Source organism: Salvelinus sp. IW2-2015, linkage group LG14, assembly GCF_002910315.2.
Source record: "Salvelinus sp. IW2-2015 linkage group LG14, ASM291031v2, whole genome shotgun sequence".
Taxonomy (NCBI): Eukaryota; Metazoa; Chordata; class Actinopteri; order Salmoniformes; family Salmonidae; genus Salvelinus; species Salvelinus sp. IW2-2015.
Window position 1 is genome coordinate 22158635 of NC_036854.1, and position 27017 is coordinate 22185651.

Below are 27017 nucleotides of genomic sequence, written 5' to 3' on the forward strand. Positions count from 1 at the left end.
TTCGTTGAGAGCAGATCCTCTATTATGCCTATAACATGGATAGTACTTTATGATAGAGCGGAGGAGATTAACGGTGAACATTTGTCAATGAAATAGAGAGTCCTACAAATATGCTCTCTAGCATAGGTATTGTCACTCTCTTCCCACTTAATTGAATTATCTGTTTTGTGCTCAACACAAAATGTGTCCCTGTGACTTCTGTTACAGAATAAAACAAAAAAATACAGTTACTATATTAAATTCGGCTCACTTCTTTTATGTTCAGGATGAGTAGAATAAACTGAGTCAGTCCAGTTTACTCTTGGAGTTCTGGAATGCGAATTCAGAACTGATGCTGTCTGTTTCAAGGATTCTAAGTAGATACCAATCCTTTGAATAGTTTATCAAAGCCTGTTAATAAAGCTAGCATATGAGCACTAACCCCCTATCTCTCTCTGTGTTGTGTGTGTATGGAGCATAGACCCCAGGGGTACTCAGACAGCACTCTCTGCCAGGAGCAGCTGACTTCTTCAATACCTCAGCCAGTAACTTGGCAACACAGAGTGCCATGCCCCACTACCCTACATCCATGTGAATGAGAACCCCTAGAAAGCCCCAAAACACAACCAAGCACTTTCAGCACCAGGAGGCAGGAGGGCAACTAAGTGTTTTAGAACACAGTCACAAACACCAAACACTCACTGATTGCTCTCCAAACGTCCCTCCCCCCAACTCCAGGTCTGCTCCCAGCTGTTGGCAGCACATTGGGAAATCACACTCTGTAAAGATATCAACCTGATCGAAGAACGACGTGTTTGAGGATACTATGAATTATAAAAAGGAGATCTGACAAAATTAACATTTTCCTCAAGCATTTTGGCTCTCACTTCACAATAGTAAAATCAGCATAGTTGTATTCTATATAAGTTCAACAACAAATTGTAGAGCCATGAAGAAGCGGGTTACCACAGCTCTTTAGCTGATATTGTATTGATGTAAGCTGTGTGGCCTGTTTTGATAGAACTTGGTTAAACTCTGCTGCAGTAAGGTGATGGTTGTGGGGACTCAGTTCCACTGTATTGCAGCAGGATTGATGCCTTGAGTTTGTGGGACATGCAACAGTATGATTGGTGTTTGTAGGTACTCGGTATGTGATGAGTGGTTTGTGGGACGTACCATGTCGAGGTCGGGACACACGTCTCTTGCGTACTCCTCCATGCGTCGCTGACGTCACTGAAGCAGTGTTGTAGTACTCAGAATACTCCTGGCCAGGTCATCAATGTTCCCAGAAACCATCCTACACAACAGAGAGAAAGAGAGAAGAAGAGAGAGAGAAGAGAAGAGAGAGAGAGAGAGAGAGAGAGAGAGAGAGAGAGAGAGAGAGAGAGAGAGCAGAGAGAGAGAGAGAGAGAGAGAGAGAGAGAGAGAGAGAGAGAGAGAGAGAGAGAGAGAGAGAGAGAGAGAGAGAGAGAAAGAGAGAAGAAGAGAGAGAGAGAGAGAGAGAGAAGAGAGAGAGAGAGAGAGAGAGAGAGAAGAGAGAGAAGAGAGAGAAGAGAGAGAGAGAGAGAGAGAGAGAGAGAGAGAGAGAGAGAGAGAGAGAGAGAGAGAGAGAGAGAGACATTGAGAATGAGATTGAGAATGAGAGAGAGATTCCGAGGGAGAAAATAGAAGCAGCTCATATGTTCGAACATGGTAGAATGGAGGAAAGATGTAGGTTCTCGAGACATTTTATAGTACACTCATTACTCAATCTGAGCACCCAATATGACACCAAAGCCTTCGTCTGGAGGAATAACATTGGCTGAGTCAATCCTTTCAGTAAGCTCCACACTCCTCTGACCGCTTTCACCTCCACAGTACAGTACTCCAGGTGAGATAAACATACCTACTAACAACCTCAGCTCCTCATCTGTCTCTCACTCTGGGTGAAGCACAGCCTAATAAAACCCCTACACATACGCTTGTAATCAGGAGCGCGTGAGAGGCATCAACTAGCAGGCAAGTGGTGCAGTGTGGAGGGCGGTGGGCAGGGGCACACAAATCTAATCACTCGCACACCACTTCTTCCTCTGGTTGCCAATCTGGACTATAGTTATTTGCTAACTGGCTAACACAGTGGTGCTACTGAGGGAGCGGTTAGAGGTTACAGCACCTTTACCCTTTAGCTCTGTGGCCTATACTAGCTATGGCCTGTTGTGAAAGGACAACGGGTAGGAGAAAGGAGAAGGAAAGTAAATCAGTGTGATTTGTGGAAGACGAAGACCTATAAACAAGCTCCTGTTGATATGAAGATTGTCTGGGACAGTGGGTTTGTGTCTCTGCTAGAGGGGAGGTGTGCGGCCAACCAGGAGTGTTTCCTGGGTTTGCTCAGTTAACATACACAATCACAGATCAGAGATGCCCTTTAAACCCCGGCTATGACATTCTCCCAACCCTAACCCCAACCCCAAACACCCTCTTCCTGCTGGGGGGGTCACCTCTCTGCTGGGTTCCTGTCTTTGTGTGGAAGACGGTGTTTGGGTAGAAGGAGGAAGTATGTTCCAGTCACTCATACACTCTAAATAACAAAGACCTTACTCAACAGAATACACTAGCCCCAAAACACATTGTTGGAGATTCAAAGAGGAACAGTAGAATCAATACTAAAGAAGCAGAACCTGCTACTGCATTGCTATACATTGAAAGCAGAGGAGAATTACATACATGTATGGGTTGTGTTTCCACTCCAAGGTTATGAGTGAGAGTCATAGCCATCGACCCTTCACTAAGACCCACCCACTAGGTTAATGTTGCAACCTCGGACAACATTTTCCCAAGAAGCTCCATTCCCCATTCAAACTACTGGAGAAAACCTCTCGCAACGATCTCAAACTGTGTTTTTAATACACAATAAAATTAAACACAGACTACCCCTTATTAATCAGGAGACTATCGGGTATGTTGTGGTGGACTGTCATTGGTGTAGCTATGCACTAGATGGCTCTGAATGGACTGTCATGCAGTTAAAGCTACTACTTACCATTTTGAGAGTTAACTAGTTCTCTCAAGTCGTATCCTGATGTCGACAGCAGATTATAGGTGTATTCATAATACAGATAACTTAGCTAGCTAACATACATTTCGAGAAAATCTGTTATATTAAGTGGCTAGCTAGCGTTAGCAACGTTTTGTGGTCAGTAAGACTGAGAGCTAGCTAACCAGCTGAGCTAGCAAATAAAACAAAAGTATACTTTTTTTATTAACAAAATGCAGGTTCTGCATTTCAGGAATCACAGTAGCAAGTAAACCTGGTGCACTGTAATTTAGCCATTTAAACAATTTAGCTACTTTTTGATGAAAACTCACAGTTTTGTCATAGCGCTCATTGACTTTCATGCGTTTGAAATGTGAGCTTGTCTAAGGTGTCAGACTCGATGACAGTTGCTATCCATTGGAGCGCTGCGATTGGTTGCCCAATATTCTGTGGTGGGGCTTAGCGAAGGGACAATTGTACTACTAACTGATTGGGGTCGGAGAGCAACTGAAACATCTTTCACTGAGAAGATTTGAGAAGTGTCTCTCTATGGTGCTCGGACTCATAACTACTCGGGCTGTGTATGTTGACAACCATAGCAGTGATGGCCAATCGTTCAATATTCATTAGTGTTGATCTAGTCAGCCTGGTTTGGTGAGTGGTCAGCATGCATTGAGTCACTCTGCGAGGAGTGAACGGTCTCTCTCAGTCTTAGTCTGTCTCTGTCTCTCTCTGTGGTCCTCTAAACAGGACCCAGTATCTCTGTGCCAACATGGGATGAATGGGGCACTGTGGAGTCAGTGTGCCACACACACACATAAACTCCGGGCAGACGCACACACACACACCCTGGGGAGGCAGAGAGAGGGGCTTCTTCTGAGAGGGCTTTCCAAAACAACAGTCAGGATGAAAACAACAAACTAGTCCACACTGTGGAAAAACACAAACCTGAAGTGAATCCCACCATCACCCATCGGTAATGCATTACACATTAACAACAGAAGATTCAAATACATTCTAGACAGACAGAGGCCCCGTGTCAAAAATCCAGATTGTTCAGCTTTATTTTCCTCCACTCACTCCTCCTCCTCCCATAGAATAGTTCTTAGTAACTCCAGCTATGTCCAGACTGTGACATATGGTTAGAGGTGGCTGAGATTCCCTATGGAGGCGCTCTCTCACTCTCTGGGGAGAGAGCAGACACGTGTCTCCACACATTCCTCCCTCAGAGAGAGAAGCATAGTCTTATTACAGACTAGCTACAGTACTGCCTAATCCCCAGAAACATGGCACAACCATGTCCAAGAGGGTGACAGACCCAGATACTAGAGTTGGAGTCAGTGTATCTGTCCATGTAGAATGCCTGATTACAACTCAGCCAGATATTTAGTGACAGTTCATTACCTTTCTGGGTCTATAAAACAAGCTGTCCATGTCTGTGTAAACATCTTAGTCACAACTCCAGTTTGTGTAAAGAAGTTTGTGTATTAAATGTACAGATGTTCAGCAGGCTGTCTGTGTTAAATGGCTAGAATACTGTATAGGCAGGCATGGATTCCATCTCATCTGTCAGCACTGTTTGTCTGTAATACTTCAACTGTCCAAGCTCCAGACCCATAGGTAAAGCTAATGTCCTATGCTGTAGTTTAACATTACAATGTGCTTTATTGTGGTGTTGTTACAGTGTTGTTACAGTGTTGTTACAGTTTTGTTACAGTGTTACAGTGCTGTTACAGTGTTGTTACAGTGCTGTTATAGTGTTGTTAGTGTTGTTAGTGTTGTTTCAGTGCTGTTGCAGTGCTGTTTCAGTGCTGTTTCAGTGCTGTTGCAGTGCTGTTTCAGTGCTGTTGCAGTGCTGTTATAGTGCTGTTGCAGTGTTGTTACAGTGTTGTTACAGTGCTGTTATAGTGCTGTTAGTGTTGTTAGTGCTGTTACAGTGCTGTTGCAGTGCTGTTGCAGTGTTGTTACAGTGCTGTTACAGTGCTGTTGCAGTGCTGTTGCAGTGATGTTCAGTGCTGTTGCAGTGTTGTTACAGTGCTGTTACAGTGCTGTTACAGTGTTGTTACAGTGCTGTTGCAGTGCTGTTGCAGTGATGTTCAGTGCTGTTGCAGTGTTGTTACAGTGCTGTTATAGTGCTGTTAGTGTTGTTAGTGTTGTTACAGTGCTGTTACAGTGATGTTACAGTGTTGTTACAGTGCTGTTGCAGTGCTGTTACAGTGTTGTCGCAGTGCTGTCGCAGTGCTGTTGCAGTGCTGTTACAGTGATGTTGCAGTGCTGTTGCAGTGCTGTTGCAGTGCTGTTATAGTGCTGTTGCAGTGCTGTTGCAGTGCTGTTTCAGTGCTGTTGCAGTGCTGTTGCAGTGATGTTTCAGTGCTGTTGCAGTGCTGTTTCAGTGCTGTTGCAGTGCTGTTTCAGTGCTGTTGCAGTGCTGTTGCAGTGCTGTTGCAGTGCTGTTACAGTGTTGTTACAGTGCTGTTACAGTGTTAGGTCTTTCCTTACTGCAGTGTTCCTCTCAGGGAGGCCAGTGTGTGTGTAGCATACCTGGGATTCCTCTCCTACCATGAGCTCATGCAGCCCCTCAATCAGCCTCTACACAGCTGGAAGCCTGACTAAGAGCCTGAATTGGAGCCTGACTGGGAGAATGACTGGGAGCTGGACTTGTATGCACAGCTTGTATGCACATGAGACAAAGACAAGATGACAAGGGATGGTAGGTAGTAGCCTAGTGTTTAGAGCATTGGACCAGTAACTGAAAGGTTGCAAGATTGAATCCCAGAGCTAACAAGGTAAAAATCTGTCGTTCTGCAAGGCAGTTAACCCACTGTTCCTAGGCCGCCTAGTTAAATAAAGAAATTGTTCTTTAAAGAAATTGTTCTTTATTTAACTAGGCAAGTCAGTTAAGGTAAAAAAAAAGAAAGATGGAAGTGATTGACTATGTATCTGTTTATTGTAAGTGATTGTGTATGCGAGAGTGAGTGTGCGTTTGTGTGTGTGTGGGAGTGAAGGAATGTGATAACAATAGTCCATATGGCAGTGTGAGGGGGGTACTGAGGGGGTATGGAGCCAGTGGACAGGGGTGATTTGTGAGGAGGTATTGACTGGGGAGGCTGGGGGCTTGGAGGGGGTAAAACATCTGTAGGTTTGGGAGACAGCCTTTATCTAACACAGGAGAAGACTTTACTCTTTGCTTTATCTGACCAACAACAACCCTGTGGTCTGTGTCTATTAGGCTAGCAGGCTAAACCACCCGTTGAAAATCTGAGTGTCCTAAAATGATTAGGGATGCAGCATATATCGGTGAACAAATCGGAAATTATTATGTGATTGGTCAACAAGCTTATTTGACACGTCACACGTCAAAGACCCAAACAGCGTTCCATAGAAATCCTGGTTGAGAATGAAACGACTAAACAAATGAACAACAAAACAGCACAGCAAGCAAGTGAAAGAAATAGGCTTTGATTATGTTTTACTGGTAATGGGGACATAAAAATGCCAACAAAATAACTTTTTGGTCAGTGTGGTGTGTGTGTAACCTTTATTTAACTAGGCAAGTCAGTTAAGAACAAATTCTTATTTACAATGATGGCCCGGACGACACTGGGCCAATTGTGCTTCCCCCTATGGGACTCCCAATCACGGCGGGATGTGATACAGCTTGGATTCGAACCAGGGACTGTAGTGACGCCTCTTGCACTGAGATGCAGTGCCTTAGACTGCTGCGTCAGCGTGTGTGTTAACTATTTAACTGTACTAGAATGCTTAAAAGGCCGCTAAAATTGTAAATATTGTTTATCGGTATCAGTATCAGTATCGGAAAATATTGGATATTGATATCGGCCAAAAATGTCATATCGGTGCATCACTAAACATTATGTTAATGTATGTGTGTGTATTGAATTAAAACAAAATGGAAGGAATAACAACAACAACGGTTTTATGGAGTTGAAAAAAACCATAATGCAATAGACCAAACCTTGTTTGGCTCCCACCCTGTGTATACAAGAGTGCACCACCCTGCCTTGAGTCAAGTTCAATAGTCATGTTCACAGTCAGAACAGGCTATAAAAGACAACACCCAAGGTGTAAGAGAGAGGAGAGGAAAGAGAGAAGAGTAGAGAGAAGAGGAGAGGAGCGAGAAGAGGAGAGAGAGAGAGAGAGAGAGAGAGAGAGAGAGAGAGAGAGAGAGAGAGAGAGAGAGAGATAAGACTGTTCTTGCTCGCCTCACTGACCATTCCTAATTTCATGTTCAGCTGAACCTCTTCAGAACACAGTGCCAACACTTTAGGGGCAGGTCCAATCTCCTCACTTTACTTCAAGACTTTACGGAACAATGCTCTTACCAACGGCGTGGAGGGAAGGCTGTGAGGTTTTCCAGTAAAAAACTCTTGAGGCTGGAGTTTGTTATTCTAAACCACTAGTGGGAGGACTGACCTGACTGACAGGACTTGGCTCATGGTTTACTGTCTCTAAACTTACAGGGACTGTTTATATGAATAATTCTGCATTATTCTTTGAAATACATGTCTGACTAACAGCCATAGGTTTAGAGGTTTCAGTCCATGATTCCACATGAGAATATTCTCCATTTTCCATTGACAGAGAGAGGTATAGGAGAGAGTGTTCAGACTGGAATCTATCCCCATGGGTGAGTAACATATAAGGACATGAGGAGATGTAGGGGGTGACATGGGGTCCTGCTGACCTGAATGATTCCTGTCATTCTCAATGTGACCACACTGGGAGGGTAGGGGGTGACATGGGGTCCTGCTGACCTGAATGATTCCTGTCATTCTCAATGTGACCACACTGGGAGGGTAGGGGGTGGTGGTGCAACAGTATTATCCATGGCATCTGGGAGGCATCTATGGGCCACTGCTGAACAGTAATGCATGGATATTCTCTACATGTCATAGGCATACCGTACAAATCAAAGCCTTAACGTTACAAGGTCATGCCCCATGATGACCCAGAAACACCTTCCTTATCAGGCAGATGTAGGTAGCTACTGTATGTAGTGATGCAACCATCTACTCAAATCGCCTATTTCAAAAACACACTCTGTAACTCAACAGCCAATTGACTTTGTATGATCTGAGAAGAATCTGCTCAAACGGAACTAAAAAGGCATGCAAACCATAACTCACATAACGCACTTCAATCCGATCTAAACAGCCATGCTGAAATATGAACTCTGTGCTCTCATTGTGCCGGAGCTGCACCCCTTTACTGTTAACTTCTTTGGAATGAAATCTAGGGGAATCTCCTGTGTTGCAATTCAACACTTCTCCTGGATGGATTCAAGGTCCTGATTTCCCAGAGCGCTCAATGGTAGTCTATGAGGACAAATACCTCATGAGCAAGCAAGCTGATCTTTCTGTGCTTTCTGAGGCAAAGAAAACAACAAAAGTAGCAAGAATGTACACTCAGCTGAAATAACTTCCCCTTTGTAAATAGCACACCAAGACCCTTCTGTCAGTTATTAAAACATTCCATAACCAGCATGCAGGGCTAAACTCAGTGCACTGACCTTTTAGGTCTTCTCGCATGCTAACAACTAACTGCCAAGTTAGCTACAGTACTAATCTCTACATTTATTTTCTTTTAATTGATGTTGAAATCCAATCAAATTGTATTTGTCACATGCACCTAATACAACAGGTGCAGACATTACCGTGAAATGATTACTTATGAGCCCTTTCCCAGCAATGCAGAGTTAAAAAGTAAAATAAAAAGTAAAACATTTATGTAAATACTAACACAATAAAATAACAATAGTGAGGCTATATACAAGGAGTACAGGTACCGAGTCAATATGCAGGAGTACAGGGTAGTTGAAGTAATTGAGATAACATGTACATGTAGGTAGGGGTAAAAGTGAAAAAGGCAATCAGGATGCAGATATAGAACAGGAGTTAGCGAGCCAGTGTATGTGAAGAGTGGATAAGTGTGTTGTGTGTGTGTGTGTGTGTGTGTGTGTGTGTGTGTGTGTGGTGTGTGTGTGTGTGTGGTGTGGTGTGTGTGTGTGTGTTGTGTGTGTGGTGTGTTGTGTGTGTGTGTGTGTGGTGTGTGTGTGTGTGTGTGTGTGTGTGTGTGTGTGTGGTGTGTGTGTGTATTTGTGTGTTGGAGTGTGAGTGTGTGGTGTGGGTGAGTGAGTGTGCTTTGGAGTGGTGGTGTAGATGTCAGTCCAGTGAGTGTGCATAGAGCCAGTGCAACAATGTCAGATGCGAGTATGTTGTCAGTCCAGTGAGTGTGCATAGAGCCAGTGCAACAATGTCAGCTTGTATGTGTCAGTCCGAGTGTGTGCATAGAGCCAGTGCAACAATGTCAGGGTAGTATGTGCCAGTCCAGTGAGTGTGCATAGAGCCAGTGCAACAATGTCAGTGTAGTATGTGCCAGTCCAGTGAGTGTGCATAGAGCCAGTGCAAAAATGTCAGTGTAGTATGTGCCAGTCCAGTGAGTGTGCATAGAGTCAGTGCAACAATGTCAGTGTAGTATGTGCCAGTCCAGTGAGTGTGCATAGAGCCAGTGCAACAATGTCAGTGCAAAAAAAGGGGGTCAATGCAAATAGTCCAGGTAACCATTGATTAACTGTTCAGCTGTCTTATGTCTTGGGTGTAAAGCTGTTCAGGAACATTTTGCTGTTTTGAAAATGTTTAGGGCCTTCCTCTGACACCGCCTGGTATAGAGGTCCTGGATGGCAGGGAGCTCGGCCCCAGTGATGTACTGGGCCGTACGCACTACCCTCTGTAACGCCACACTGCCAGGTCTTTTGCCTCCTCCCTATAGGCTGTCTCGTTGTTGTCAGTGATCAGGCCTACCACCGTCGTGTCGTCTGCAAACTTAATGTTGCTTGGAGTCGTGAGCAGTGTTGGAGTCGTGCACAGCCACACAGTTGTGGATGAACAGGGAGTAAAAGGAGGGGACTAAACACGCACCCCTTTTGTCCAGGTGGGAAAGAGCAGTGTGGCGTGCAATGGAGATTGCGTCATCTATGGATCTGTTGGAGCGGTATGCGAATTGCAGTGGGTCCAGGGTGTCTGGGATGATGGTGTTGATGTGAGCCATGACCAGCATTTCAAAGCATTCCACTGCTACAGATGTTGTCCACCTTCGCATGCAAGATAGTTTGGTGCTCTCTCTCTCTCTCTCTCTCTCTCTCTCTCTCTCTCTCTCTCTCTCTCTCTCTCAAAGCCAGTGCTTTTATTTGTCATGTCAGAAGACATTACAGAGGTCTCTAAACCATTCGCTCTAGCTAACGTGTTTGTTCTGCTCCCAGCTTTAGGTACACATTCCAGACAGCGCTGCTTTTCATACTGAGGCCGGTTCCGTGCTTATTGAGTTATGCTGTTCTGTTCGCGCTGTGCACAAGGCTTTTGTCAGTGTCAGGACTAGCCTTGTGACTAGCTAGACATCCTCTAGGGGAGTGCATAGTGACAGATGACTATGGCCATCACGTATCTGATGCAACGCTAGAACGACAGTTACGATCGGTTACACTTGTTACCAGTTCAGAACACTAGGGCGGCGGTTAAAGAAACTATCCCACTCACTCGTATCATTTTCATGATTCATTACAAGCAGGAGTAAGTGAATTAGCGCCTCGCTCATGTTTCCTCCTAAATCATAGAACACATTGACTCCAACCCCAAGAGACTGACCAGGCTGGCGGTGCCCAAACAACTTCTCCCTACAAAGGCAGCGGAGGGTAAGCGATCCCTCACTCCACTCCTCCCTCGCTCCACTCCTCCCTCGCTCCACTCCTCCCTCCAGGCTTTAGCTGTGGGGGAGAATGGACTCCACACCTGCTCATACCCCTGTCCCACCCCTACACCAGCATCCCAGCCCAGGCTGTAGGAAGGCCCGGGCAGAGTTGAGGCCCACCCCCCTCCAGAGGAGCTTCCTGAGGATATCCTCCACAGCACTGAGAGAAACACCTGCCAGCCCTGCCTGGCCCCTGACTGGGAGGGGGAGATCTGAGCTGAGCTGGCCATCCTAGGCTCAAATGTGGCAAACCTAGGTTGGACCAGGGTTGATGTGGCTTTACTAAGGCTGGGCTAGGACAGAGGGGTGCTGAGACAGAGGCAGACAGCTCAGCAACTACACAATGCTATATTGGAGGAGGAGACACTCTTTAAACAAATTGAGGTTTCTTTTAAGTTGACCATATGTTGTCACAGACACAGTTTCAAAATACATTTGGGCTGAATGGGCTCACTAATAAAACATATCAAAGGCTGGATAGCAGGAAAGTATCAACAAGCCCTTGAGATGGGAGACAGAACCCACTCATACTGTACGGATGTCTGAAAAACTTTACATATACTATTTCCTCAAATCTAACAAAATGTCTTCCTGATACTAAACTTTGAGGCAGACATCCATGCAGACTGGGATGAGAGAGCCCTTTGAGAATACCTGATAGGGAATACAGAGGAGGACTGTCAGCTGTCCAGATATGTGATCAAATTAGAGTACATGTCAAACTCATTCCACGGAGGGCCGAGTGTCTGCGGGTTTTCGTACTTGATTGATGAGGTCACTAATTAGTAAGGAACTCCCCTCACCTTGTCTAGGTCTTTATTGGAAAAAAAGCAGCAGACACTAGGCCCTCCATGGAATGAGTTTGACACCCCTGAATTAGAAGCTGACGCAGAATAGAGCAAAATCACTGTTTGAACTAACTGCTCAGACACCGTTTGCAGAGGGAGGTACTAACGGTGTGTACTGTGTTTATGCTGTTGAGGACTGGTACTTCCAAATATCCACCCATACACACCTGCATCCATACACACCTGCATCCATACACACCTGCATCCATACACACCTGTATCCATACACACCTACATCCATACACACCTGCATCCATACACACCTGCATCCATATGCACCAGCCCACAATCCATACACACCTGCATCCATACACACCTGCATCCATACACACCTGCATCCATACACACCACCTGCACTCCATACCACCTCTCACCCATAACACCTGCATCCATACACACTACTTCATACACCTGCATCCATACACACTGCATCCATACACACCTGCATCCATACAGCACTCTGGTCACTCGCATACACAACCTTGGCAATTACCATAATCACACCTTAACTACTGACCATATCAGCAACACTTTGCATCCACAACTCCAAGCAACCTACATCCACTTACCACTTGCACTACCGCATATGCCGGAGGCCCTCCTGCAATACCATACCCACACCTCGACAATACACTACGACACGTACATGCATAACGACTCACCTACAATCCATCACAAGCCCCATGCATCTCATAAAGCCTGCATCATATCACACCTGGCATGCCAGAACCACACCTACATCCATACACTACCTCTACATACACACCTATGCATACATCACTGCATCCATACACCACTGCATCCCATACACCACCTGCATCCATACACACCTAGATCCTATCACACTTCACATGATCACACTCATCCAACACACCTGCACTGCCATAACACAAACTGCAATCCACTACACACATGCAATCGCACATACACACTGCCTCATACCAACACACAACATAGACGCGCATACACAACCGTGCACTGCATAGCACACCTGCATCCATACACACCTGCATCCATACACACCTACATCCATACACACCTGCATCCATACACACCTGCATCCATACACACTAACATTGTGGAAATGTTATACATGGCATGCTGCCTTTTAACATTATTTATGGTAAGCTAGATACAAGAATAATAACATGCACATCCTACAAAAAAATGTCAGATCCGATTTAAGGACTTGCTGAAACCTCATTTCTTCAAAGAACCAGAGTTGGGTCGGCTCCAGTCTACTAACCCTGTTCAAACAGCAGAGATGCTCATGTACCCATAATGCAACAGTGCTAGAAAAACTTTAAGGATGGTCAGCCAAACATGTTAAGAGTGTGAGTGGGCATATTACTTTTTAAATCCCTTAACAGCCCCAAATTGTTAATTGGCTTAGGTCTATGTTTACCCTGCTGTAACCACAAATAAATTACTGGTTCACAAAGGTATTCTCATTAAACACATTCCTAGCGGTGGTTTAACCTCAGGCAGAGGGGCTCCTAGCAATGTCACTACAGGCATGACAGAGGACCACAGACCTCCACGCTTGAGTTAACTATGATGAACGATGAATCACCTAGTCACTGCACGGCCATTAATAGGTTTACGATAAATTATAATTAAATTAATTCATTCTTGAACTGGAATTTCAATTCACTCCCTGGTAATTACCTTCTGTACACAGGACTCTCTGATGTAGTTAGAACTGTAGTGAGTAAAACAATCAACAGTAGAGTGGTGGACTACAGATGTTGGATCTTAATTTGATCAGCCTGTTGCAGGAGAACAGGAATTATAAAACTTGTAGTGCAGGGGTGTCAAACTCATTCCACGGAGGGCCGAGTGTCCGCAGGTTTATGTTTTTTTCCTTTCAAATAAAGGTCCTCCATCATCTGTAGTCACACAACCAAATTAGCCAGATTAGATGTATGTCAGAAAAAACTTGGTATGTAGACTTCACATTCATTGGTTACTGAGAAGCTGCACCCCAAATGGCTTTACTAATCTGTAACAGTAGTGTTCAGATGTTTCAATAGGCTCAGGCACAGGCTTACTCAAAAGGGCATTCTCATGTAGGGCCCCAGAGACAAAGGCCATAGAAAAGCATTACGTACTGACAACAAACTAAATATAGCACTGCCATTTTGTTGCCAAAAATATTGGGAATCCATTGTGCTGATGCCTTTGAATTGTAAAGGTTTCATAAACGCTGGGGATTGAACAATGACCATATTGTTGGCCCTGTGATTACTTCTACAGAAATACTGACTGAAACAGCACAGATATAAGGTGGAGTTTTGGCAGCTGTGCTACAGTATTCAAACCATTTCCAGTTACTTACATAACATGTGGTTTCTGGGATTTAGCACAGTCATTACTTTATATTTCAACAAGGCAAATAGAAATGTGATAAATAAACTAAAGGAAAAACAGTAACACACCCCTACCTACATGTACAAATTACCTTGACTAACCTGTACCCCCGCACATTAACTCAGTACCGGTACCCCTGTATATAGCCTCATTATTGTTATTTTATTGTGTAACTTTTTATAATTTTTTTACTTTAGTTTATTTGGTAAATATTTGCTTAACTCTTCTGGAACTACATTGTTGGTTAAGGGCTTGTAAGTAAGCATTTCACGGTAAGGTCTAAACTTGTTGTATTCGGCGCATGTGACAAATAAAGTTTGATTTGATTTGAATAACAATAACGAGGCTATATACAAGGGGTACCGGTAATATGTACATGTAGGTAGGGGTAATATGTACATGTAGGTAGGGGTAATATGTACATGTAGGTAGGGGTAATATGTACATGTAGGTAGGGCTAAAGTGACTATGCATAGATAATAATCCGAGAGTAGCAGCAGCGTGTGTGAAGAGTGTGAAGGAATTTTGAATGTGTGTGTGTGTGTGTGTGTGTGTGTGTGTGTGTGTGTGTGTGTGTGTGTGTGTGTGTGTGTGTGTGTGTGTGTGTGTGTGTGTGTGTGTGTGTGTGTGTGTGTGTGTGTGTGTGTGTGTGTGTGTGTGTGTGGTGTTGTGTGTGTGTGTGTTGGAGTGTCAGTGTCAGTGTAGTACGTGTGGGTGTGTGGTTAGAGTCCAGTACGGCTGTCCCCGACAAAAAATATATATTGATCGACATAGAGTCTGCTGTGTTAGCTGTGCTAACATAATTGCAAAAGGGTTTTCTAATGATCAATTAGCCTTTTAAAATGATAAACTTGGATTAGCTAAAACAAAGTGCCATTGGAAATCAGGAGTGATGGTTGCTGATAACGGGCCTCTGCACGCCTCTGTAGAAAATTCCATTAAAAATCAGCCGTTTCCAGCTACAATAGTCATTTACAAAATAAACAATGTCTACACTGTATTTCTGATCAATTTGATGTTATTTCAATTTACAAAAAAGTTTATTTTCTTTCAAAAACAAGGACATTTCTAAGTGACCCCAAACTTTTGAACGGTAGTGTATATTTGCCACTCCTCAACTAAAAAAATGTTGGTCGACCAACAGCCTATTGACCAAACAATCGACCAGTCGACTAAATGAGGACAGCCCTAGAGTCCAGAGAGTGTATATCAAGCACTTGCAAAAGAGTACTGCGGTACTGCTTGCCGTGTGGTAGCAGAGAGAACAGTCTATGACTTGGGTGGCTGGATTCATAGACAGTTTTTAGGGCCTTCCTCTGACACTGCATATTATAGAGGTCCTGGATGGCATAAAGCTTGGCCCCATTGATGTACTGGGCCGTACGCACTACCCTCTGTAGCACCTTGCGGTCAGATGCTGAGCAGTTACCATACCAAGCGGTGATGAAACCAGTCAGGATGCTCTCGATGGTGCAGCTGTAAAACTTTTTGAGGATCTGAGGACCCATGTCAAATCTTTTCAGGCTCCTGAGGGGGAATAGGCATAGCCGTTCCCTCCTCACGACTGTGTTGGTGTGTTTGGACCATGATAGGTCCTTAGTAAAGTGTACACCAAGGAACTTGAAGCTCTCAACCTTCTCCACTATAACCCAGTCAATGTGAATGGGGGTGTGCTCGGTCCTCTTTTTCCTGTAGTCCACGATCAGCTCCTTTGTCTTGCTCACGTTGAGGGAGAGGTTGTTGTCCTGGCACCACACTGCAAGGTCTCTGACCTGCTCCCTATAGGCTGTCTCATCGTCGTCGGTGATCAGGCCTACCACCGCTGTGACGTTGGCAATCTTAATGATGGTGTTGTAGTCGTGCGCAACCACACAGTCGTGGGTGAACAGGGAGTACAGAAGGGGACTAAGCACACACCTCTGAGGGGCCCGCATGTTGACGGTCAGAGTGGCGGATGTGTTGTTGCCTACCCTCACCACCTGGTGGCGGCCGTTAGGAAGTCCAGGATCCAGTTACAGAGGGAGGTGTTCAGTCTCAGGTTCCTTTGCTTAGTGATGAGCTTGGAGGGCACTATGGTGTTGAATGCAGAGCTGTTTTCAATGAGCAGCATTCTCACGTAGGTGCTCCTTTTGTCCAGGTGGGAAAGGGCAGTGTGGAGTGCAATAGAGATTGCTTCGTCTGTGGATCTGTTGGGGTGGTATGCGAATTGGAGTGGGTCTAGGGTTTCTGGGATGATGGTGTTGATGTGAGCCACGACCAGCCTTTTAAAGCACTTCATAGCTACAGATGTGAGTGCCACGGGGCAGGAGTATAGCACGGTGTTGCGATTTATACCCATAAGCCCAAGCCTAGTGGAAGAAAATGGTCTCTTCCATTAACACTTTGGTACAAATTCTGTTTAACTGACTCAAAAACCTGAGTAGTGACCACATGGCAATGTGAGGGACATTAAATCAGAATCATGTCTCTCTCCTGTGACATCATAATGATATTACTGGTGATAAAAGATCCTTCAAAAGACCAAAAGGTCCAGTCTCAGGTACCTGTGATGGAGGAGGATGTGTGAAAGGCTTGCTGTCACCTATGAAGGAGGTGTCACACTTGTCTAGTGTGTGTGTCTGTGTTCCAGCTGCAAGCAGAGGAAAGACGTCAAAGATGAGAGCACTGATAGACATTTGCATCCAGTGTAATAAATCTGGTTAAATTGCCTGGCTGGAGTCCCAGGTCTCCCACCCAGAGTCAAAGGCTAGGACACTCATCTCCGTTTCTCACACACACACGGGCCCGCACGCACACACACAAGCACACACCTCTGTCTCTGTCCTCAGTGTTAGGCCCATTCACATTCCATTCATCTACTGAACCAGTCCAGACCAAATGAACACATTGATCTTCAAATGACCCACCATTCACATGGGAAAAGAGCACAACACATGAACTCTATGGATCACTGAGATCAGATGGCCCACACACACATCTGTACAATCAAGATGACCATGTCACCCTGGCCCCTAACAAAGAACAAGAGGCAAAGGTGATTATGTTGATCAGTGTAACCTTTTCCATATCTTAATTGCAAGATTTGCCATGCACTTTGGGAAGATGTGGATTGGTATAGGCCTATGTGGATTGAGGACTGACAAGATTGCATTTTGACATACAACATTGAAAGCCTTCCTGGGGATGCCTCCCTGAGGACCCATAGGCCTTGGCTACAACTCCAATTGCTGGATATCAAAGTGATATTGTTGTCAAACCAGTGCCAATTGTGTTCAAGGTTCTTGAAGGTGTGCACTGATAAGGGACTAACAAGCAAAACTTAAAGGTTGGGGAAAAAATGACAGGGAGAACAAAATGTAGCCACACATTGACACAACATCACATATCAGGACTGACAATATTTCAATCAATGCAATTTGCAACAATTTTTCCATCATAACCTTTCCAAAGTAACATTCCATCACAGCAACAAAACACAACAACAAGTGCTTTGGCATGGGGCCCTCATAGAACACACAGGAGCTCAACTCTCCTAAAACAACACGAACAGTTACAATGTTGTAACAATGTAACAACACAACAATGAAGTTTAATCAACGAATTGTAATGGAGGCTATTTGTTACCTCTGCCTGAAACAACAGACAAGCACAATTCCATCTTCGCAGCTCAAGTGCACCAGACTTGGAAGACTTGGAAGCACACAAACAGGTCATTTTTAAACTCAAGAGCAACATACCATTTTCACTGGATTCCAGGTTTCTATGAAATCTGATCACCTCAAAAACAGAAAAGCTCCTCGGGAACAGGTTGAAGAAGGGAAATGACCCGAATGCCAAACCCATATGTTGGGCACCGAGGATGGAATGTAAACTTTGCGCTCAGCGCTTTGAGAAATAGACCAGCTTCCCTTGCGTTGTTGTTTTGGGACGTGATTTACATGTTAACAAGTATCAATAGACAACCACTAAATGAGCAACGTGGGTCCCCCTAGGAGGGACACAGTTAAAAGCTTTTCTCAGTTGGTTGTTACCTTCCTGTCTCCCCTCCCCCAACCCGGCCCACAAACTTACCAGCATCCCCATCACGTCTGTCCAGAGTTGGGAGAAACTGTCAGAGACTGCGCCGTCCGCCTCGGGTTTAAGTAGGGAGAAACTGTCACACACTGCTATGTCCGCGTCGGGTTCTACCGAGGCGGCTGCCTGGTCGCCTTGGCCCTCCATAATGTCTATGGTTATGAAGTATTGCCGTTGGCGCAATGTTTTAATCCGTGACCATGCGCAATTGTCTGACTACTGACGGACACCTCTTCTTGAGAAAGTTGTCCCCGTCTCAGCCGTAAAATCATTCAGCATTCCTTGGCACAAAAGAAACTGCGGGAGTGAACACTCTCCAAATGCCTTCAGACATGCTTGGGAAGTGCAACAAGTGCACTAAAACTCAGAGGCAAGTTGAATATGTTCCCTTTATGCGAATAGAATACATTCAGCACATATTGCAATAACACGCATAAATCGCAGTAAACACAATTGAAGCTGAAGTTACAGTGCAGGGTTTTCATCTGAAAAGTTAATTGGTTGAGCTCTCCGCAGCTCGCTACCCGTGCGCTTCTGGCATAAACCAAAATTTACAGCGGGGGACATTTGGTACGAAGAGAGACACCTAATTCGACACTATTTATATGTATTAGAAAAGAAGAACGCCAAATCAATACGAATAAAAATTCAGTCGCGAACTTTGAGAAATACTCCCATTAACAACAAATGAGGAGAAAACGCCCGAAGCGCCGTCCTTGTCTGTAATTATCCACGCTCCCCCCTCTAACAGTAGTGAGCTCCCCTCTCTAGTTCACTCCTCCCAGCAAAAACATTTACACAACAAAAAGTCCTCTGGTCTGGTTGGTGTCAGTCATCTCTGCACTAACGTACCAAAGGAAATCTTACACCAATATAGTCTAATAGTCTGTTTCTTAAACTTTGGTAAATGTTGTGGAAAGTTGCCAGACAGACAACTAACCCTTTATTAGGCTACTACGCGCGTATCCTGTTGCTTTTCCACCAATACTTTCTCCACAGGGTTGAATAGGTTTAGGAGAACAAAGCGATTCTCCACACAATTGTATCAAAAACAACAGCGCATGTGAAAAATATTTTTGGGAGGGGTGACGTATACCGTGACCTATTCGTAATAGTGATAAACCGCAGGAATAGTCTCCAATTTACAAACAAAGACAAAAGCATGTCAAATAGAATAGACTACACATTGTGTATAATTTATGGGGTCCCACTGCACCATAGCAATAACAGTGGAAAAAACTACAAACCTGTCCACTACATTATAATATCTGTGTAACTACATGCCATTATAAAACACGTGTACACTGTTTTATATAGGATAGTGGAATTTTGAAAATAAAACACATTTGATCTGTATAATGATTATTTAGTTATCAATATGGGTAAAAACTATAGAGTTAGACTTCATAGAGTTACAAATGAATCCAAATGATGTTGCATACAATTATAAATTCTACAAAAAAGAATGTAGCAGCTGGCATACATCTCTGGACTCTACATAGTGTTGAATGGATGATTAGGTGTTTGTTTTGCTCTACCAGGCAACTACTGTAATGAAGAAGTCTTTACTTTGTCTCAGTATGTCTCTGTGCTGCCAGAAGCACATTCTCAGAGAGAGCAGCATGTCTGCTGAACAGCAACAGCTGCCTGCAGTCTCGTGACAGATTTCAGAACAGCCTGAGAGAGTGAGAGAGAGAAAGAGAGAGAGAGAGAAAGACAGCGATAGCAATGAAGCTAATTGAAAATTGAATTGAAATTGAAAAAGTGGGAAAGAAGAAAGAGAGAGGGTGAGGGAGTAATGAGACGCTACAATCTAAAACCGTGATACACTGTGCCTTTCCTGCCTTGTGTAATACACTGACACAACCACCCGAGGCTGTAAGAGAAGAGAGAGGACCAGTCATGACTTCTCCATGATGTGGAATGGACAATGACAACCTACCTGCAACATTCCGATACTAGGAAGAGCCCCTGGGCTAAGTAACTCCCAACTCTATGTAGTGAAATGCGATCAGAGGCTCATTGAGGATTACAGAGGCGGTGTATTATTCCTTTAGGTGGTGGTCATTCCTCCATTCCTCAATTCCCTCGTTCTCTCCATCGTACACATAAGTCAGCCTAATCCGCACAGACCACAGAGGCTAGGCTGTGGAGGGAGAATGTCTTTCACAAGCCTGGGACAAGCAGCAGCTGCTCAACAGTATCCTGCTTACAGTGTAAACACATAAAACAAGGGAAGCACAACCCCAGCTTTGTTCCCCTCCACCCAGGGGATCATTCACCACTGACCCAGCCCCTGAACCCCGGGCTAGGCCCTGGCCCTGGGCTAACCTGCCTGGCTAAAGCTGTGGAATGGTGGAACTGGGAGGGATTTGGATGGTGTGTGTGTGTGTGTGTTTGTGCGCATGTGCCAACCCATTATTTTCCTAAAACATCAGGTTGTGTTGGAGGAACCATGATTATATCTCTAGAAGCACCACCACCACCCTTCCCCTGCTGAGGTGTTGTGTCACTAATGCCCACCCCCTCACTTCCCTGTTCCTACCCTTACCCCACTACAGGACAGGACACCCCTCACTGTGGCCCACCTGTAATATCCCAAACAGTGGGGCCAGCATGCTAATGAGGAGAGGAGGCACAGCCTGTTGACTCAGAGCACACTTATTATATACAGCCTCTGCTAATATGCAACAGTGTGTGTATCTCGCTGTGTTTGTGTGTGTGTGTGTGTGTGTGTGCGTGTGTGTGTGTGTGTGTGTGTGAGGACCCTGTGGTGTAATCTTGTTCCTTTTCCATCACCTCCAGATAATAGGTGTCATGTTGCCAGACAAAAAAATGGTCCTTTATTGAGACAGTCAATACTGTACTTACTGCTTCCTTTACCAGAGCCCTCAAACTCAACTCTTGACCTTGAAGCCAGTTCCACTGCGTTTTTTCATTGTTCCCCTCTAATCTGGGACTGATTTAGGGTGGGTCCAATTAATTATCAGGTAGAACAGAAAACCAGAAGGCTCCGGACATCGTAGGGTAAGAGTTGAATACCCCTGGTATAGAGTATCCAAGATTGAATCTACTCTACAATAGAATAGCCAGGAGCCAAAACAACATACCCTGTTGTCAGCAGTACAAGAATGAGGGCAAAGAGAAACATGTGTAACACATAAACACAGAGCAACATACAGCTGATACGAATTGAAAACTCCTATACATTTGGGAGGAGAGAGACAAATACAATATTTCATGGCCATTAAATATATAGAGAGCATTCTGTGAAAAGTAATGATGTAATGACTATCAATCACTCCAAGAATGTAAAGTTGAGTATACCCCAGAAACCTACAGTTGAAGTCGGAAGTTTACATACACCTTAGCCAAATACATTTAAACTCAGTTTTTCACAATTCCTGACATTTAATCCTTGTAAAAATTCCCTGTCTTAGGTCAGTTAGGATCACCACTTTATTTTAAGAATGTGAAATGTCAGAATTATAGTAGAGAGAATGATTTATTTCAGCTTTTATTTCTTTCATCACATTCCCAGTGGGTCAGAAGTTAACATACACTCAATGAGTATTTGGTAGCATTGCCTTTAAATTGTATAACTTGGGTCAAACGTTTCGGGTAGCCTATCACAAGATTCCCAAAATAAGTTGGGTGAATTTCGGCCCATTCCTCCTGACAGAGCTGGTGTAACTGAGTCAGGTTTGTAGGCCTCCTTGCTCGCACACGCTTTTTCAGTTCTGCCCACACATTTTCTATGGGATTGAGGTCAGGGCTTTGTGATGGCCACTCCAATACCTTGACTTTGTTGTCCTTAAGCCATTTTGCCACAACTTTGGAAGTATGCTTGGGGTCATTGTCCATTTGGAAGACCCATTTGCRACCAAGCTTTAACTTCCTGACTGATGTCTTGAGATGTTGCCTCAACATTTCCACAAAATTTTCCATCCTCATGATGCCATCTATTTTGTGAAGTGCAGCAGTCCCTCCTGCAGCAAAGCACCACCACAACATGATGCTGCCACCCACGTGCTTCACGGTTGGGATGGTGTTCTACGGCTTGCAAGCCTCCCCCTTTTTCCTTCAAATATAACGATGGTCATTATGGCCAAACAGTTCTATTTTTGTTTCATCAGACCAGAGGACATTTCTCTAAAAAGTATGATCTTTGTCCCCATGTGCAGTTGCAAACCGTAGTCTGGCTTTTTTTTATGGCAGGTTTGGAGTAGTGGCTTCTTCCTTGCTGAGCGGCCTTTCAGGTTATGGCGATATAGAACTCGTTTTAAAGTGGATATACTGTAGATACTTTTGTACCTGTTTCCTCCAGCATCTTCACAAGGTCCTTTGCTGTTGTTCTGGGATTGATTTGCAATTTTCGCACCAAAGTACGTTCATCACTAGGAGACAGAACGCGTCTCCTTCCTGAGCGGTATGACGGCTGCGTGGCCCCATGGTGTTTATACTTGCGTACTATTGTTTGTACAGATGAATGTGGTACCTTCAGGCGTTTGGAAATTGCTCCCAAGGATGAACCAGACTTGTAGAGGTCTACAATTTTTTTTCTGAGGTCTTGGCTGATTTCTTTTGATTTTCTCATGATGTCAAGCAAAGAGGCACTGAGTGTGAAGGTAGCCCTTGAAATACATTCACAGGTACACCTCCAATTGACTCAAATTATGTCAATTAGCCTATCAGAAGCTTCTAAAGCCATGACATAATTTTCTTGAATTTTCCAAGCTGTTTAAAGGCACAGTCAACTTTAGTGTATGTAAACTTCTGACCCACTGGAATTGTTGATACAGTGAAATAATCTGTCTGTAAACAATTATTGGAAAAATTTGTTGTGTCATGCACAACGTAGATGTCCTAACCGACTTGCAAAAACTATAGTTTGTTAAACTTCTTATGGCTGCAGGGGCAGTATTGAGTAGCTTGGATAAAAGGCCCAGAGTAAACTGCCTGCTCCTCAGTACCAGTTGCTAATATATGCATATTATTATTAGTATTGGATAGAAAACACCCTGAAGTTTCTAAACTGTTTGAATGATGTCTGTGAGAGTAACATAATTCATATGGCAGGCAAAAACCTGAGACAAATCCAACCAGAAATGGGAAATCTGAGGTTTGTAGGTTTTCAACTCTTCGCCTATCGAATACACAGTGGGATAGGGGTCATTTTGCACTTCCTAAGGCTTCCACTAAATATCAACAGTCGTTAGAACCTTGTCTGATGCCTCTACTGTGAAGGGGGCCGAATGAGAGGGATTGAGTAAGGTCATGTGAGAGCGAGCTCTGTTCTACAGCATTTCTGAAGACAAAGGAATTCTCGGTTGGAACATTATTTGAAGATTTATGTTAAAAAACATCCTAAAGATTGATTCAATACATCGCTTGACATGTTTCTACTGACTGTTACTGAACTTTTTGACATTTCGTCTGCTTTTAGTCAACGCACTTCGTGACTTTGGATTTGTTTACCAAACGCGCTAACAAAAGATCTATTTGGACATAAATGATGGACATTACCGAACAAATCAAACATTTATTGTGGAACTTGGATTCCTTGGAGTGCATTCTGATGAGATCGTCAAAGGTAAAGTGAATATTTATAATGTTATTTCTGACTTCTGTTGACTGCACAATATGGTGGATATATTTTTGTCTTGATTGGGCTCTGAGTGCCGACCTCAGATTATTGCATGGTTTGCTTTTTCCGTAAAGCTTTTTTGAAATCTGACACAGCGGTTGCATTAAGGAGAAGTGGATCTAAAATTCCATGTATAACACTTGATCTTTGATCAACGTTTATTATGAGTATTTCTGGAAATTGATGTGGCTCTCTGCAAAATCACCAGATGGTTTTGGAACTACTGAACATAACGCGGCAATGTATAATGAGATTTTTTTATATAAATATGAACTTTATCGAACAAAACATACATGTATTGTGTAACATGAAGTCCTATGAGTGTCATCTGATGAAGATCATCAAAGGTTAGTGATTCATTTTATCTCTATTTCTGCTTTTTGTGACTCCTGTCTTTGGCTGGAAAAATGGCTGTGTTTTTCTGTGATTTTGCGGTGACCTAACATAATCGTTTGTGGTGCTTTCGCTGTAAAGCCTTTTTGAAATCGGACACTGTGGTGGGATTAACAAGAAGTGTATCTTTAAAATGGTGTGAAATACTTGTATGCTTGAGGAATTTTAATTATGAGATTTCTGTTGTTTGAATTTGGCGCCCTGCACTTTCACTGGTTGTTGTCATATCGATCCCGTTAACGGGATTGCAGCCCTAAGAAGTTTTAACAAGAATTTTGTGGAGTGGTTGAAAAACGAATTTTAATGACTCCAACTTAAGTGTATGTAAACTTCCGACTTCAACTGTATATAACTCAAGACAAGCTTCATATGTGAGTCCAGCATGCTAGTTTGTCTATGCCGGCCCTCTCTGCTCTCTTTCTCTCTTTGTGCTCTCTCTCTGTTCCCTCTATTTTTCCCTCTGTCTCTCTCTCTCTCCTTCTATCTCTGCACCTGTTGTATTAATGGCTGGTAGTGTTGTGTGTTGTGAGTGGGTACACACAGCCGTCCTATATTGAGCTGCATTGATATTCCACTGATCAGATAGGTCAGTCTCCGCTCTCACTGAGGGTGCCCAGTACTCTCCAGGCCAGAATGGCTGGGCTTGGAAACAATCACTCAAACAAACACACGCGCTACTCACAGCCATTAAAAGACAGGCCTAGCTCTTAATCTGTTAAGGTTATGACAAGCTTCACTCCGTTGATCTACGTGTGTGCGTGCATGTGGGGTTTTTGGAATAGCAGACACCTTTTGGTAACATGATATCCTCGCCGGTCCCACTCCCATTCACACGGGAGAGAAACCAAATGTTTTTATTTTTGTCTTTTCATTTTGTGTAAGCAAGGAAGAGTAGCCTTACCTTGCTAGTAGTAGAGTCACCTTACCTTGCTAGTACTAGTCAGCCAGTAGCTAGCTGGCAGCCTGGCTAAAAACATAGCAAGCTAGCTAGCCTTTATTAGCTTCCCAGATCAAATCAAATCTAATTTTATTTGTCCCATACACATGGTTAGCAGATGTTAATGCGAGTGTAGCGAAATGCTTGTGCTTCTAGTTCCGACAATGCAGTAATATCCAACGAGTAATCTAACCTAACAATTTCACAACAATTACCTTATACACACAAGTGTAAAGGATTGAATAAGAATATGTACATAAAAAAATATATGAATGAGTGATGGTATAGAACGGCATAGGCAAGATGCAGTGGATGGTATAGAGTACAGTATATAGATATATGAGATGAGTAATGTAGGGTATGTAAACATTATATGAAGTGGCATTGTTTAAAGTGGCTAGTGATACATTTATTACATCAATTTTTCCAGTGGCTGGAGTTGAGTCAGTATGTTGGCAGCAGCCACTCAATGTTAGTGATGGCTGTTTAACAGTCTGATGGCCTTGAGATAGAAGCTGTTTTTTAGACTCTTGGTCCCTGCTTTGATGCACCTGACTGACCTCGCCTTCTGGATGATAGCGGGGTGAACAGGGAGTGGCTCAGGTGGTTTTTGTCCTTGATGATCTTTTTGGCCTTCCTGTGACATCGGGTGGTGTAGGTGTCCTGGAGGGTAGGTAGTTGCCCCCGGTGATGCGATGTGCAGACCTCACTACCCTCTGGAGAGCCTTACGGTTGTGGGCGGAGCAGTTGCCGTACCAGGCGGTGATACAGCCCGACAGGATGCTCTCGATTGTGCATCGAGATCACGTGGACTGGGATATGTTCCGCAATGCGGCGAACAACAACATTAATGAATACGCTGATTCGGTGAGCGGGTTTATTAGCAAGTGCATCGGCGATGTCGTACCCACAGCGTCTATTAAAACATTCCCAAACCAGAAACCATGGATTGATGGCAGCAGTTGCGCCAAAACTGAAAGCGCGAACCACTGCTTTTAATCAGGGCAAGGTGACCGGAAAACATGACCGAATACAAAACAGTGTAGCTATTCCCCCGCAAAGGGAATCAAACAAGCTAAATGTTCAGTATAGAGACAAAGTAGAGTCGCAATTCAACGGCTCACGACACGTGAGGTATGTGGCAGGGTCTACAGTCAATCACGGACTATAAAAGAAAACCAGCCCCGTCGCGGACCAGGATGTCTTGCTCCCAGACAGACTAAACAACTTCTTTGCTCGCTTTGAGGACAACACAGTGCCACTGACACGGCCCGCTACCAAAACTTGCTTGGCTCTCCTTCACTGCTGCCGACGTGAGCAAAACATTTAAACGTGTCAACCCTCGCAAGGCTGCAGGCCCAGACGGCATCCCCAGTCGTGTCCTCAGAGCATGCGCAGACCAGCTGGCTGGTGTGTTATTAGACATATTCAATCAATCCTTATCCAGTCTGCTGTACCACATGCTTCAAGAGGGCCACCATTGTTCCTGTTCCCAAGAAAGCTAAGGTAACTGAGCTAAATGACTACTGGCCGAAGCACTCACTTCTGCATCATAAAGTGTTTTGATGGAGACTAGTCAAGGACCATATCACCTCCACCCTACCTGACACCCTAGACCCCATTCCAATTCTTTACCGCCCCAACAGGTCCACAGACGACGCAATCGCAATCACACTGCACACTGCCCAACCCATCTGGACAAGAGGAATACCTATGTGAGAATGCTGTTAATCGACTACAGCTCAGCATTTAACACCATAGTACCTCCCAAACTCGTCATCAAGCTCGAGACCCTGGGTCTCGACCCCGCCCTGTGCAACTGGGTCCTGAACTTCCTGACGGGCCGCCCCCAGGTGGTGGAGGGTAGGTAACAACATCTCCACCCCGCTGATCCTCAACACTGGGGCCCACAAGGGTGCGTTCTGAGCCCTCTTCTGTACTCCCTGTTCACCCACGACTGCGTGGCCATGCACGCCTCCAACTCAATCATCA

General features: G+C 44.3%; 1 protein-coding gene across 5 annotated transcripts in view; it reads right to left on the bottom strand.

Moving 5' to 3' along the window:
* The window catches only part of LOC111972700 (SAM and SH3 domain-containing protein 1), a 357764-nt gene that overhangs the window by 87411 nt on the left and 243336 nt on the right, over window positions 1–27017 (bottom strand). The window contains exon 1 of one of the 5 annotated variants that reach the window (XM_023999744.2): window positions 18046–18789. The exons of 3 other annotated variants lie outside the window; for them this stretch is intronic. In XM_023999744.2, coding sequence (XP_023855512.1) covers window positions 18046–18195 — 150 coding nt within the window. In that variant the 5' untranslated portion in view covers window positions 18196–18789. Of the gene's footprint in view, window positions 1–17711; window positions 17941–18045; window positions 18790–27017 lie in introns of those variants that run through there. One more of the 5 variants, XM_023999745.2, reaches the window with a different exon arrangement.